This window comes from Dendrobates tinctorius, unplaced genomic scaffold, assembly GCF_039654945.1.
Source record: "Dendrobates tinctorius isolate UK_male_01 unplaced genomic scaffold, ASM3965494v1 ptg000139l, whole genome shotgun sequence".
Classification (NCBI taxonomy): Eukaryota; Metazoa; Chordata; class Amphibia; order Anura; family Dendrobatidae; genus Dendrobates; species Dendrobates tinctorius.
The window spans coordinates 1595409-1611727 of record NW_027361807.1 but is presented as its reverse complement, the minus strand read 5'-3'; the positions used below and the strand labels follow the sequence as shown (position 1 = coordinate 1611727).

The following is a 16319-nucleotide window of genomic DNA, read 5'->3' as shown; positions in this document are numbered from 1 at the left end:
GTCAATACCATAAGTAACGTACTCCACCGCAATGGTCTCCGTTCCAGACGAGCCCGTAAGGTACCTTTACTTTCAAAGCGTCATGTCAAGACTCGTCTACAGTTTGCTCATGATCACTTGGAGGACTCTGAGACAGACTGGTTCAAGGTTCTCTGGTCTGATGAGACCAAGATCGAGATCTTTGGTGCCAACCACACACGTGACGTTTGGAGACTGGATGGCACTGCATACGACCCCAAGAATACCATCCCTACAGTCAAGCATGGTGGTGGCAGCATCATGCTGTGGGGCTGTTTCTCAGCCAAGGGGCCTGGCCATCTGGTCCGCATCCATGGCAAGATGGATAGCACGGCCTACCTGGAGATTTTGGCCAAGAACCTCCGCTCCTCCATCAAGGATCTTAAGATGGGTCGTCATTTCATCTTCCAACAAGACAACGACCCAAAGCACACAGCCAAGAAAACCAAGGCCTGGTTCAAGAGGCAAAAAATCAAGGTGTTGGAGTGGCCTAGTCTGTCTCCTGACCTTAACCCAATTGAAAACTTGTGGAAGGAGCTCAAGATTAAAGTCCACATGAGACACCCAAAGAACCTAGATAACTTGGAGAAGATCTGCATGGAGGAGTGGGCCAAGATAACTCCAGAGACCTGTGCCGGCCTGATCAGGTCTTATAAAAGACGATTATTAGCTGTAATTGCAAACAAGGGTTATTCCACAAAATATTAAACCTAGGGGTTGAATAATAATTGACCCACACTTGTATGTTTAAAATTTCTTAAAATTTAACTGAGCAACATAACTTTTTGGTTTATAAGATTTATGCATCTGTTAATAAATCCTGCTCTTGTGTGAAGTTTGAAGGCTCTAACTTATTTGCATCTTATCGAACCTGCTAAATCTGCAGGGGGTTGAATACTACTTGTAGGCACTGTACTATTCTAGTATAATTGCAATGTTTTTGAACAAACTGCCTATGAAAACAGTATATTTTTAAAAATAATAAACTCAAAATGCATGTTCCAAATTATTATGCACAGCAGAGTTTTCAAGCTTTTTATTTTGAACAAAAAAATGGTCAATGGTGAAATTATAAGCATTATCAGCTTAGTACAAAACGAAATCAAACAGTTTTCAGGTCAAAACTTTATTCTAGGTGATGTTACATTTCCACATAGGACCCCTTGTTCGAAAGAAGCTTCTGAACTCTCTTGTCCATTGAATTTGTCAGTTTTTGGATAGTTTGTGCTTCAATTGTTTTGCATGTGGACAGAATACCCTCCCAGAGCTGTTGCTTAGATGTGAACTGCCTCCCGCCATCATAGACACTCCTTTTTATGATGCTCTAGAGGTTCTCAATGGAGTTGAGGTCTGGGGAAGATGGTGGCCACACCATAAGTTTGTCCTCTTTTATGCCCATAGCAGCCAGAGATGCAGATGTGTTATTTGCAGCATGAGATGGTGCATTATCATGCATGAAAATGATCTTGCTGCGGAAAGCACAGTTCTTCCTCTTGAACCATGGCAGGAAGTGCTGTTTTAGAAACTCCACATAGATTATGGAGTTCATCTTTTCCCCTTCAGGGATCCTAAAGGGGCTGACAATCTCTCTCCCCATGATTCCAGCCCAAAACATTACTCCACCTCCTCCTTGTTGGCACCTTAGCCGTGTTTTCATGGGGTGTCCATCAACCAGCCATCCTCCACTCCATCCATCTGGACCATCGAGCGTTGCACGGCACTCATCGGTGAACAAAACAGTTTGGAAGTCAGTCTTCATGTATCGTTTGGCCCACTGGAGCAGTTTCTGCTTGAGTGCAGTGGATAGAGGTGGTCGACAGCACGGCTTACGCACAGCTGCAAACCTCTGAAGGACCCTGCATCTTGTTGTTCAGGGCACGTTGGAGGCACCAGCAGCTTCAAAAACTTGTCTGCTGCTATGACAAAGCATTTTTGCAGCTGCTCTTTTAACCTGACGCAATTGCCTGTTGGAAAGAGTCCTCAATTTTTCCTTATCAGCACGCACACGTGTGTGCTGGGAATCAGCTACATACTTCTTGATTGTGCGATGATCACGATGAAGTGTCTTGGCAATGTTGATTGTAGTCATGCCTTGACCTAAATACTCCACAATTTGTTGCTTCTCAGCAGCCGACACAACCTTTTTCTTTCCCATTTTGGCAAAAAATGTAGGCTGCTTAATAATGTGGAACAGCCTTCTTAAGTAGTCTTGCCTTTATTTGGACACACCTGCCAAACTAATTTGCACAGGTATCTGCAATTGCTTTCAGTGATATAAAGAGCCCTGACCCACATCACCATCAATGAGTTTAAATGACAAACAAAAAATTTCTAACCTTATCACTCCTGAACTCTTTTTGCATAATAATTTGGAACACAGTTTATATATACACACACTATGACTTATCTCTGCTAAGATAAAGCCTAGATCCTCAGTCTACATTCACACTATGGGCGTAGCCAGGATCAAACCTGGGGGGGCAGAACCTCATTGTTCTGCAGAATTTCATACTGCACGCCTCAGCTGCTGCAGAACCTCATACTGCACACCCCTACACTTGAAAATAAAGTCTGCACCTTAAGATGTGGTGATGAATGCAGTCTATTTATTCCAACTATCAATTGATGTTGATGTGTTACTGAAGACAAGCAATGCCTGTCCTGGGCGTCCTTTTGGGCAGCTATGAGGTGTACCTGACTGGTGCTATAAAAAAAAAAAAGAGTGTTAGTCTGTGTGCTATCCGGCTTTCATTTTTTCTGGTACAGATATATGGATAGACAGATATGGATATATAGATACAGCAGATTTCTAGTCTGCTTTTGCTATTGAAATTATCTATGAGCTCAAAAACCTTTCAGGTGATGCCGTTTTTTAAAAAGCTGATCTGCTTTTGCAACTGAAAAACGTATCCTCAAAAAACGCAGGAAAAACGCTGTGTGTGAATGTAGCCTTAGATCAGGACTAGAACAGCCATTTATAGGACATTTCATAACTTTCCCAAATTCCTATGAAAAAATATTCAGCACATTCTGCATTGAACTACTGTACCCAATTTATTATATATTTTAGGAGTCGGTCCATTTTATACCGACTCCAACTCCTCCAAAATGAGCACCGACTCCACAGGACTGCTCTCAACATTGTGATATTGCAGCCCCTGGTTATTGGAAAAAGGTGCCCAGGATTCCAGCACAGAAGTGAAGACCAGCTGTCACGGAGGACAAAGGCAGCATGAAATGAATTGCTCATCTCCAACCCATCATGGACTTCCTGCAGCCGCATTTTTTTTTCCTTCGAAAAAAGCAGATCTTGCTATTTTCTGAGACAGTTCGATGCTCACTGTTAAAGCAGACATACCTCTATTTTGTCCAAATAGTCTGCAAGAAAAGCAGGACTGTTGTGTGGAAGGCCCTCACGGCAGCAGGGTCAGTGTTAGCATGAGTGAAAGAACCAGTTAAATTAAGCAAGAAACTAAATTAAAAAATAAACCACAACAGATCCCCTTTAATGAGCTGGAACATGCTTAGCGATAAGAATCACATGAACTGGTTGTCACTGTCCTCAGTGGTATTCAACATAAACAGTTAACACACAAACTCTAAAATGTTTTTAATTTATAACTGGAATAAATTATAATCTGGAATATAGACCAGTTGGAACATACAGTATGCTAGTGACAAGAAGGCATCTAAGCAGGGAAACCAGTCGCTATATATTGCCTTTGTTACACTACAGGGCATTGGCAAGTACCATGACCCCTTCAAACTCAAAGCCAAATCCCTTGCACATACTATTCAAATATTGGTTCCACTGAAAATCTGTGTGTCAGAGACAGCTGCCGATCGCTCTCCTTTGGTCTTTTCTTTTTTTAAGAAAACAATGAGGGAAGAAAGGGTAAAAATAAAAAAAAATAAAAACTTTATACAATAAGGAAAGTACTTTCCTCTTGTTCCTCAAACAAAATAACGCGTGACACCACAAAACCCATCAGAAGAACTGGTGTGGTTGTCAACTCTGTAGAGACTGTTCTTTTTTTGCCATAGTGAAGAATGCAAGGCCATGCTCTGCAGACCTCTCCTGCACGTGGAAAAGTTTATACCTTGTGAACACACCAAACTGAACTCTTTAACATCAGCTTTCAATCTTAGGTTCCCAGTTACCTGGCCTTCGTCCCCTTCCAATGGGGAAAAACAATTCACTGCTACATGCTACCTTCCCACCCTTACCTGGGCAAAAATGCCGAGATCCAAAGTCAGTAGCAACAGTTATTTAAAACCAAAAAATAATGTTTTAATGAACATTGGTGTCTCATTCTCCCCTACCTGCTTTTTTTTTTTTTTTTTGTATTTTACTATTTTTTTTCCATTTTCTTTCCCAAAAAACTTAGGGAAATAAAAAGTAGAATTTTTTTCATTCGTCCGTAAGATCCTGTACAAAGAGAAGCTGTGATCGGCTAAGTCCAGCCTCTTGGAGAGTTGGAGGCACTGGGACTTCCTCAGTGGGAAGGCATGGCAACACCCTCCGGGGAAAATTTGCCACTATCTGGAAATGTTCTGGAGCCTCTTTCAAAGAGAAGAGAAAATCATGAATAACCTAAAAAGAAAAAAAAAAAAAGGAAATATGAGCTCTTAAGGCTGGGAAACAACAATTTAGTGTTTTGCACCAATAGAAATCTCAGATGCCCGGTATTATTTGTGGTTATGGAACAAAGTCTTATTAGACATGGCAACTTACTGAAAGAGACTGTGTGAAGAGGAACCTTCGCTCCACTCTGGTGTCATTTGGCATCTTGAAAATTATTTTCAGGCTGTCAGGATGGTCCGACATGGGTTCTGCAGGCAAACCCTCCGACCTACGTTCCTTCTCTTCTTGAAGGTTCTGTTAAAGAAGGTACATTTGGTGTTGGGTCACACTGTGCAACTGAACATGGACTTCTATTTATTTCCATACTGCATGTGTGTCAAACTATTCTCTGTAATGTGAGATGTCACAGGAGTAGATCAGCTTGGGTTTGTACATTGCACCCTTTATATGCAGGCTCTAAAGGAATGGTGTAAAGGCAAAGTTAATTTCATTCCAAATCCCTATTTATTTGATGCCATAATCGAAGATATTTTCTAATATACTTGCTTTAAAAAAATTCCCACTGTTCCCCAATTACACTATGTATCCAAATGCATGCTGGGATATTCAAGCAAAGCGCAATCAGGTGGCAGAGGCTGGGGTCACTGCAGCAGCCTCTGCCCCCTATCATGAACAGCCATCAGTGACATTCATTTCAGATGCAGGAAAGTTACTGTGTGTCAAAGGCCCGATCACTGACTATACAGAATCACTTACAGTTTTGGCAGGTGGACGCTGGGACATACTGATTGTTCACCAAGTACAAGTAACTAGTCCACTGCCCAAGCAGCAGCTCAGAGAAACCTGATGACCTTATGTTCTTACCATCACCTTGCACGCTGTACACTGTAAAATGAGCACACTCACAAAGGGGGCCCAGTTGTCGGCTTAGATCTGCAGTAATAAGCTGGCAACAGGGCGCATTGTCAGAAATCTCGACTGAGACAAGTGGCTGAAAAAAGTGTGCCTGTCTAACAAGAAATGTGGTTAATTTGTAAGTTGACTCTTACCCTTTTCTTTCTTTCCTCTGCCTGAAGTCGAAGCTGCACTTCCTCCTCCTCTCGTCTCTTCTGCTCCTGTTTCTCTCTTCTCTTGCGTTCCTTCTCTTGGTCAGCTCGCAGAGATGCCAGATAAGCCTCGTCCTGCTGTTGTCTCAGTACCTGTGTCTGGTTCCTCTCCTCCCTGAAAATGACACAAAAAGGTCCAAACTATGGCTTAATCTATTCAAAAAGAAACCTTACACATCAGCAAAAAAAAAAAAAAAAAGTTACCACACTACCACTTTTTTTGCCATCTTTATAACACTAGATTCCTAGAGAAATCTTCAATACTCATATGTTTGGGTTTGTATCCATCTGTATTAGCCAGACTGTGCTAATATGTATGAGACCTGGTCCATTAAAGGGTTATTCCCTTCTCTGCCTTTCATAGACACTGCTTCTAGTTCCTGGCATGGAAAGAGCGTAGCACAGCGAGGAGTTACACCCACCCCTGTATGTACCCCCTGACCATTTCCATAGTATTATGCAGCACAACTGTCCTTGGCTCTCTATTTTAACCCCAAAATCTGGTGGCTGATACCCATTTCCAGTTATTCCTGTATTGGCCATGGAAGGCTGAGGTGGGCTTAACCCTTCAAATGCTGCTATATTAATGAGAAAACAGAAAATATTGCACACTAATTTGGCCGTAGCCATTACCAATATTTATTCTGATGTCTTTGATATTAGCACATCCCTGTCCTATCAGTAACTCACCGTTCCAGTCGCTCAGACACCAAATACGTCTGGTTGGCCTCCATTATGAATGTCAGCTGATTTATTAAGTCCTGTGGCTGAATTAACCCTTCCAGTCTCCCAACAACAGTCATTCGGCGATCCTTCAGCATTATCATGGCAAGGAATGGGTACGTGTTCTCACGTAAAGCCTGTGAAACTGAACACACCGCAAAACAGGATGCTTCTTAGTATTACAATACATGCTATGCTACATCTCCCCCATTTACCTAAAGCACGAAATTCACCTCTGAACCCCTCCGGCTTGTTGGTAGAGCAAGCCCAAAACAGCATTCTACTATTGACAAACTGAGTGACTTCGGATGTACAGAGCGTGTTCCTATGGGAGAAAAATACCAACTATGAGGACAAAATGTCCAGAGACAATGGATGTATGAAACTAGTATTGCACTCGCCTGCAAAATTCATCAGAGTCCTGGTGATCTTCCCCATGCAGATATACTAATAAGAAGCGCAGCTCCTGTTTAGCATCATTAAGTGCCTGCAAAAAGAAACAATATGCAGCAATTAAATGGAAACCAGTCTATCAATGGAGTCACACCTGGTGAAGATGCATGAATAAAAAGCACAGGAGTCTGGAAATCCGGAAGTTGCGTTATTTCCAGTGCACGAAATAATGAGGCATCCACAGAAAATTGAAAGACGACAAGCAAGTCGGATGTGATTCTCTTCTGAAAAAGGTCAATGCATATCACGTTCAGGAAACTGCTTGTCCTCTTTCAAAAAAAAAACCATACAGCAAAGTGGGACCCCAGATAGTGGATGCTTCCCCTAAGGATGCAGTCAGCCAGACTGAGATCGGACAGCAATGCAAAGACTGGCTCTGAAGATGTCATACACAGGACGGGAGAGCCGTTGGCCAGGCCATACATTGTGGCCTGATTTATATGGTTGTCTGCCTGCATCCTATACTAGAAACCACACCATTACAAAATGGAAACTGTTGAACAGATCACATGTTTACAGTGCAGTCAGTCACTTTGATGGAAAAAAAAAAAAATAGCACAAAATGAAACTATTCTTCTTACAATATGGTAAAACATGTGACGGAGGCTCTGTGTAGATTTATGCTGTGGCCCAGTATAATCAGCGTAATGTTAACTCATACCACCGAGATATAACGTCTCTGATATGAACTAAGCACTTGGTCCTCCTCCTAAAGCTACATCAAAAGTGCGAAGGAGCTATGCAGGGCACTCAAGAGAGCAGGTCTCAGGCTGTGTACCCACGTTGTGGTTTGTATGTGTTTTTGCAGCGAAAACGCTGCGAAAATGCATACAGAACGCACCCCATGCATTCCTATGGCATTCCGGACATGCTGTGCTAATGCTGCGTTTTTTCCCACGGCGGAATCGCATAGCGGAAAAAAAATGCAGACGGCTCATTTTTGCGGAACTGCCGCGATTCTGCACACATAGGAATGCATGAGATCCGCTTACTTTCCGCATGTGGCTATGCCCACCATGCGCAAAGTGAGCAGCTCATGTGTAGATGGTACTCACGGTCTGAAGGAGAGGAGACTGTCCTCCAGGCCCTGGATACCATATCCCTGTAAAAAAAAAAATGATTAAAAAATAAAAAAAATCGGGTTATACTTACCTTCTGGCGGCCCACGCCGCATCCCCAGGCCTCAGTGATGCTCCCGCCAACTCCCGTTTCCAGCGATGCTTTGCGGCAAGGACCTGTGATGACGTAGCGGTCTCGCGAGACTGCTACGACAAAGGTCATTGGCGCAAGGCATCGCTGGGAAAGGGAGCATCGCTGAGGCCTGGGGACGCTGCACAGGACTCCGGAAGGTGAGAATATTACTTTTTTATTATTTTTAACATTCTTTTACTATTGAAGCTGCATAGGCAGCCTCAATAGTAAAAAGTTGGTCACACTAATCAAACACTATGTTTGACTAGTGTGACCAACCTGTCAATCACATTCCAAACGATGCTTCAAATCACTTGGAATGTGCTTGAATTCCGCATGCAAAAAATGCTTGTTTTCCGTGGGAAAAACGCATGCGAATTCCATGTGTTTTTCCCGCGGCAGGAGTTGCGGAAATGTTGCGGAAATTTCCGCAGCATCTCTGCAACGTGGGTACATAGCCTCAATATCAGATGTTCTAGAACGCAAGATACACTACAGATTTATAATGACCAAGTGTATTTCAATAAGCAGCCATGTATGTTACCTGACTATAGGTCCCCTGGTAAAACACTGGGTGTGTTCTGCCATATTTTTCTTCAAATATCTGTATAAAGGAGATTATGTCACCAACTGGATCAGTGACTCTGCTGCGTGGGTCTGGACGAATGAAACGGAGAGCAAACCTAAAAAAAAAAAAAAAAAATTTAAGACGGATCTTGTGCAAAAGTTCCCAACTCCTAAAAGTTAAGCAACGAGAATGCCAATCACTTACCTAAATATATCAAGCAGCGTATAGTATGTGATGCGGAATGGAAGCATGATCAGGTAGTAACCCCAACCTAGAAGCCCCTGGGCAAGAAATGACAGTGTTATATGGTGTCACACACACGAGTACATAAACCTGCTCATGACAGCAAGAAAATGTTGGTTCCTCACCCTGGGCTGTGGCCTGGACACCACATAACTGTATACTCTGTGGTCTGCAGTGTTCACTTGCAGTGGCCGGCTGGGGGTGGTGTTAAAGACACTGGGGACTCCTTCCTGCTCATTCAGTCTGTCCTGAACAGCCGCCTAAATAAATAGAAGCGACACTAAGGAATGACAAACCGGAAGGTAAAGCCAAGACCAGAGATGCAGCGTTAGCTGCCATTACCACCCAGGTAAAGCATATGTACCTCTATATTCCAGTTGTGCTGTTGCAGGGTTTGGCGACATTGGTCCATCGATTCTATTCCTGTCAAGTCCTGCACAAAGGGAAATATAGGAGAAATGTGCTAATTTAGAGGGGTTTTCCAGTGAAAGCAAGTAGATTGTGGTCTAACCAGTGGGTGTCTGACCGCTGGGACCTGCCCAGTGACAAAATGGGGAATTTTTTTACGCCTGAAGGGGCACACTGCCACTATATTTTGTATCAGGGATATAAAGGTGTCATTCTGCTGATGGTCAAGGGTCAGACCTCCAATGATCTATACATCCCCTTTAACTGTGTCCAGAATTTAAACAACTGAAAAATGACCAAGGAGTTAAAGGGTATTCCCAATTCCAAGTTCCGATCCCAATATGTAGTAGGTATAATAATAATATTATTAGCAAATACCTCCAGTTATGTAGTATAGTTCTTCTCATTCGCTATGTCTTTTTCCTCATGTGCAGGAGCTTAGGTATCCAGGGTTACAACCTCTAACACCTATCTGCCACTATCAGTGATCCCAATCATGGATACCTAAGGGCCCCGTTACACGCTTCAATGTCCCAGTGATCCCACCAACGATCCGACGTGGATGAGATCGCTGGGACATAGTTAGCTGATCGTTGGTGAGCTGTCACAGACAGACTCACCAGCAAGCAAGCTGGTATCCCGCTGTTTACCTTGGATACCAGCTCCCAGCGTCGCTGACCGTTGGTCTCTCGCTGTCACACGCAGCAATGTGTTCTGCCCAGCAGGAGACCAACGATAGAATTATGGCTCAGACCATTAGGCAACGATTAACGATCAGCCAACTGATCGTTGCTACATGTCACACGCAACGATGTTGTTTCGACATCGCTGCAACGTCACCAAACTGGTGCCGTTGCAACAACATCGTTCACAATATCATTGTGTGTAACAGGGCCTTAAGCTTCTGCAATGCCCTGTACATGAGGAAAGACAAAGCTAATCAGAAGAACTATACTACATTTCTAATATTACTACACCTACTACTTATTGGCATAGGTTCTTGGAGATGGGAGTTCCCTAAAACAGTTTGGGCTATGTCCACATGCAGTGGTTTGGGTTTTTTATGCACATTAAAAGTTGCTTTTTACAGCACCAGTAAAAGCTATGAAATTTCAGAAATCGCATTCACAGGTTTTTTTTCCCTACACTGCTGGTTGTAAAATGCAACTTTTTTAAAAATATGCAGCAGGTCAATTCTTTCAGCATTTTCACAGTGTTTTTCACCTGTAGAAAGCAATAATATAAAAACACTGCAAAAAAAAAATGCAACAAACATTTGTTGTGTGCCCTTTCGGTGAATAAAACTAACTTTACTAAAGTAGTGGAGACATAGCACATACGGTATGTAACCCACATGCCGAAAAATGGGTCAAAAATGCTGCAAAAATATCACAAAATAATAGTTTTCAAACCAGTGTTTTTATTGCAAAGAGAGTAGGTTTTAGTTGCAGAACAAAAAATAAAAACAAAACAATACTGCATGTGAGCAAAGCTATGAATGACAGCAAACACTGGAGAAATGCAAGCACTGCTGAGCTGGGGAAAGCCTCAACTGTAGAAGGGCAGTTGGGGGGATATATTGGGACCACTTAGCATACAATGGTTCACCCTTTCCATAGGATCTCATCAGTCACCAGATAATCTTCATTACATTGGTCTTTAGATGATGCAAGGAAAATGAGCTCCCCCACACATGTTCATTTACACATGAGGCTGTGCAAACACAGCTGCAGTTTAAAGCATGGGGGTGGGATCTCTGAGGTGTAAGCTTTGGTCTACAATCAAAATGTGCCTAATTGAGCAGGACCAAAGAGTGGCCACCCCAGAAGTTATTAAGCTAATTCTATACTCACAATCATGCACCCGTTTTAAAGGGAATCTGCCAGTAGTTTCAAGGTTCCTATATGAGCATGCAAGTTATAGGAATCTCAAAATGAAACCTTGATATCTGTGATCTAATGTCTTATTCCAAAGAAATCCATATTTTCTTATAATTCTTCAGCAGAACTGAAATTACACCTTCCTCCCTCCACAGGAAGAAGCGACTGTGAAACTCGCGTCGGGGACCTTGCCGCGGTCTCATCTACCCAGGTATTCAATTTTTACTTTTCACAGAGCCTTCATGCAATGGTTTGCTTACAAACCATTGCTAACTTAGTATAATCTTCTCCCACTTGATTGACTTGTCTAGCACAAGCACTTTATTTGGATGGATACTTTTTGTACTGGTTACAATTTACTCTGCATTTACGGCACACAATAGGGCTGATGCACTGGTTCTTGGGAACCCATTTTTTGCACTATGGCACTTTATTATAGGTACATGCATACAGCATATAATATGATAGTTGCTCTCTGTACTTCTTGCTTTATATAGTGTTTTGCATATTTATCCAATTTTGACATTGACTTGCTGCTCTGGGCTTACATTTACTTCCATGCACAAGCACTTTTCCATTAAGATGCTGCTTCTGATCACTAGGTTGAAGGCTTAAAGATTTCCCCCCTAGATGACTTTATGTACCCTTTAGTACTATGTATATAACCGTAGTGATCTACTTTGCACGACTTTGCTCTTGCATTTAAGTTTGCCTGTGATCTATATAATGTGTTGATGAATAATATACCTGCCCAGGCTTCACTCTGCTAGTGTTCAACATCCCGTTAGTACAAGTAGGTTATTGAATTTTTAATATTTATAATAAAGATTTATTGATTTTATCTTGGATCTGTTAAGCTTCCCTTTTTTTCAGATTACCAACACCCTAGCAGCTGCAGCTCTGCAGAGAGCGGCCATTACACATTATTGGAGGCAGATTCTAATGCAGATCAGTGTCCGGCCCATAGAGCCAGGTACATGGCCAGCTTGTGGCTTCCCACAGAGCCAGGTACATGGCCAGCTTGTGGCTTCCCACAGAGCCAGGTACATGGCCAGCGTGTGGCTTCCCACAGAGCCAGGTACATGGCCAGCGTGTGGCTTCCCACAGAGCCAGGTACATGGCCAGCGTGTGGCTTCCCACAGAGCCAGGTACATGGCCAGCGTGTGGCTTCCCACAGAGCCAGGTACATAGCCAGCGTGTGGCTTCCCACAGAGCCAGGTACATGGCCAGCGTGTGGCTTCCCACAGAGCCAGGTACATGGCCAGCGTGTGGCTTCCCACAGAGCCAGGTACATGGCCAGCGTGTGGCTTCCCACAGAGCCAGGTACATGGCCAGCGTGTGGCTTCCCACAGAGCCAGGTACATGGCCAGCGTGTGGCTTCCCACAGAGCCAGGTACATGGCCAGCTTGTGGCTTCCCACAGAGCCAGGTACATGGCCAGCTTGTGGCTTCCCACAGAGCCAGGTACATGGCCAGCTTGTGGCTTCCCACAGAGCCAGGTACATGGCCAGCTTGTGGCTTCCCACAGAGCCAGGTACATGGCCAGCTTGTGGCTTCCCACAGAGCCAGGTACATGGCCAGCTTGTGGCTTCCCACAGAGCCAGGTACATGGCCAGCTTGTGGCTTCCCACAGAGCCAGGTACATGGCCAGCTTGTGGCTTCCCACAGAGCCAGGTACATGGCCAGCTTGTGGCTTCCCACAGAGCCAGGTACATGGCCAGCTTGTGGCTTCCCACAGAGCCAGGTACATGGCCAGCTTGTGGCTTCCCACAGAGCCAGGTACATGGCCAGCTTGTGGCTTCCCACAGAGCCAGGTACATGGCCAGCTTGTGGCTTCCCACAGAGCCAGGTACATGGCCAGCTTGTGGCTTCCCACAGAGCCAGGTACATGGCCAGCTTGTGGCTTCCCACAGAGCCAGGTACATGGCCAGCATGTGGCTTCCCACAGAGCCAGGTACATGGCCAGCATGTGGCTTCCCACAGAGCCAGGTACATGGCCAGCATGTGGCTTCCCACAGAGCCAGGTACATGGCCAGCATGTGGCTTCCCACAGAGCCAGGTACATGGCCAGCATGTGGCTTCCCACAGAGCCAGGTACATGGCCAGCATGTGGCTTCCCACAGAGCCAGGTACATGGCCAGCTTGTGGCTTCCCATAGAGCCAGGTACATGGCCAGCTTGTGGCTTCCCATAGAGCCAGGTACATGGCCAACTAATGGCTTCCCATAGAGCCAGGTATATGGCCAGTTTATGGCTTCTCATAGAGCCAGGTATATGGCCAGCTTATGGCTTCCCATAGAGCCAGGTACATGGCCAGCTTGTGGCTTCCCATAGAGCCAGGTATATGGCCAACTAATGGCTTCCCATAGAGCCAGGTATATGGCCAGTTTATGGCTTCTCATAGAGCCAGGTATAGGGCCAGCTTATGGCTTCTTATAGAGCCTGGCATATGGCCAGCCTATGGCTTCTGCATGAGTAACACAATACAAGCCTCACTCAACCCCCGAGGGACACAGGTAAACTAATGTGGCCATCATGGAGCGGCACTGTCCCGTGGCAGCATAGAACACGGGTAGTCCTGAACTACTGGACCTGCCAGATTATCAGTCTGATATGCCTGCAACGTAAATATACTGTAATGCTACAGTCTTTAACCCCTTAACGAGCAGCATATTGACACATACTATCACAATATACCTGGAGTCAGTGACACCTGCTGTTAGGGAGACCCCCAGTGTACCCAAAAAGCAGAGGGTTAGAGATCAAACAGCTCGGGGTCTTTTCTAGATTGGAGTGGAGTGACCACTTAAGAAGAGGAGGTGAAAGGATGAAAAGGTGCATAACGCCCACTCCTGTACAGGAATCTTCATTTTTTCAGTGCTACAAAGACCCCTAATGGTCGCTGTGGTGATGTAAGCGCTCATGTCTAGAACGTTATAGAACAAGTCTTATCTCTGTAAGTTCGACAGCAATTCAGAGAGTCAGATCTGCTGCAAAAGGCGTCTGATCACAATAACCACAGGAGAGCACGTGAATTCCTATACTCCGACACCTGGTGATCCAGAGAAATCGCCGACTCTACTGGGTAGCTTGGTGCTGGCAACACCAATACAGCGCCGGAGCAGCCACATGTGGTCAGCCATCTTTCCTCCACGGCTGCACGTTATCACCTTCGTGTCCGGGCTGCTGATGTTAATGATGGGGGCAGGGACCCTCCTCACCTGTGCGGACCGGCCGCCTCTTGGTCACCGAGTAACGTCCCAACGGTATGGCCACCACGGCCGGGAAACCGCGGCGCTGCCCCCTCCTGCATCCTACAACTCATCCCTGCACACTCCATACAAAGCAGGCCAGGCCGCTGCCGCCATTGCGGACTGTCCCGTCCAGCCCCACACATGGTGGGCCCGCACACACTGAGGCTCCGACCTCCCGCACAGCCGTCTACCTGAAACTGCAGCAGCTTCTCGGTCTGCTCCTGGCTCAACTCCCGCTCCTCCGGCGCCGCCATCTTCCCCTCCGCCTTCTGACCCGTCACTCCCATTCACCGGAAATTACGAACGGCATTCGTGGGCATCCTGGGATGGAGTTCCGGCGTGCGGCGGCCATCTTGCCCCGGCTGTAAGAGCTAGTACCGACCAAAACTGTAGTCACTGCGTGTGGGCTCTCTAGTCTTTTGTGACTAAAAGCGGGTTCTGTATGTAAAAACTATTACTGCCCACAGCCGAAGTAATTGCCAGCTCCATTCCCCCTCAGGGCCAACTACAGTGCCCATACAATGGCCCCTTCTGGGATAACTACAATGGCCCCTCATGGATAACTACATTGCCCCTACAATGCCCCCTCGGATAACTACAGTGCCCCTACTCTAGCCCCTCGGATAACTACATTGCCCCTACTCTAGCCCCTCGGATAACTACATTGCCCCTACTCTAGCCCCTCTTGGATAACTACATTGCCCCTACAATGCCCCCTCGGATAACTACAGTGCCCCTACTCTAGCCCCTCTCGGATAACTACAGTGCCCCTACTCTAGCCCCTCGGATAACTACATTGCCCCTACTCTAGCCCCTCGGATAACTACATTGCCCCTACTCTAGCCCCTCTTGGATAACTACATTGCCCCTACAATGCCCCCTCGGATAACTACAGTGCCCCTACTCTAGCCCCTCTCGGATAACTACAGTGCCCCTACTCTAGCCCCTCTCGGATAACTACAGTGCCCCTACTCTAGCCCCTCTTGGATAACTACATTGCCCCTACAATGCCCCCTCGGATAACTACATTGCCCCTACAATGCCCCCTCGGATAACTACAGTGCCCCTACTCTAGCCCCTCTTGGATAACTACATTGCCCCTACAATGCCCCCTCTGATAACTACATTGCCCCTACAATGCCCCCTCGGATAACTACATTGCCCCTACTCTAGCCCCTCTCGGATAACTACAGTGCCCATACAATCCCTCTTGGATAACTTCAGTGCCCCTACTCTAGCCCCTCTCGGATAACTACAGTGCCCATACAATCCCTCTTGGATAACTTCAGTGCCCCTACAATGTCCCCTCGGATAACTACAGTGTTTCTACAATGCCCCATCAGGGATAACTACGGTGCCCCTACAATTATTATACATTTTTATAGCGCCATTTATTCCATGGCGCTTTACATGTGGAAGGGGTAAATATAGACGAGTACAATAAATATGAGCAAAACAAGGGACACACAAGTACAGAAGGAGAGAGGACCCTGCCCATGAGGGCTCACAGTCTACAGGGATGGGTGAGGATACAGTAGGAGAGGGTAGAGCAGGTCATGTGGTGGTTCAGTAGACTGAGGATCACTGCAGGTGGTAGGCTTAGAATAACAAAAAGGAAAGAAGTTGTATAAAATACATATGAATCCCCTAAAGTTCATTATAATGGATCTCTTGGATCTCTCTGCAGCATTCGACACTGTGGATCATCAGCTCCTCCTCACTATGCTCCATTCCATTGGCCTCAAGGACACCGTTCTCTCCTGGTTCTCCTCCTATCTCTCCGACCTCTCCTTTACTGTTTCTTTTGCCGGTTCCTCCTCCTATCACCTTCCCCTTACTGTTGGGGTTCCTCAAGGATCGGTTCTAGGCCCCCTCCTCTTCTCCTTGTACAC

At 45.5% G+C, this 16319-nt stretch overlaps 1 protein-coding gene across 1 annotated transcript; it reads right to left on the bottom strand.

The window, feature by feature from the left end:
• Positions 1-3495: 3495 nt before the first annotated feature.
• On the bottom strand, positions 3496-14770 carry FAF2 (Fas associated factor family member 2). Its single transcript, XM_073545067.1, has 11 exons — positions 14619-14770; positions 9252-9320; positions 9013-9147; positions 8849-8925; positions 8621-8759; positions 6834-6919; positions 6666-6757; positions 6400-6577; positions 5653-5824; positions 4754-4897; positions 3496-4612 (listed from the first exon to the last, which is right to left on the bottom strand). Exons 1-11 carry the CDS (start codon positions 14712-14714, stop codon positions 4430-4432), a joined length of 1371 nt encoding a protein of 456 aa, XP_073401168.1. The 5' UTR covers positions 14715-14770; the 3' UTR covers positions 3496-4429.
• Between the last annotated feature and the right edge of the window lie 1549 nt (positions 14771-16319).

Bases quoted from the DNA above. Each gene is read 5' to 3' on its own strand.
- FAF2 (XM_073545067.1), bottom strand. From the start codon at position 14,714: ATGGGAGTGACGGGTCAGAAGGCGGAGGGGAAGATGGCGGCGCCGGAG. The intron at 8,926-9,012 runs GTGAGGAACCAA...TTTCTTGCCCAG, and splicing joins TGTCCAGGCCACAGCCCAGG to GGGCTTCTAGGTTGGGGTTA. The intron at 6,758-6,833 runs GCGAGTGCAATA...TTTCTCCCATAG, and splicing joins GACTCTGATGAATTTTGCAG to GAACACGCTCTGTACATCCG.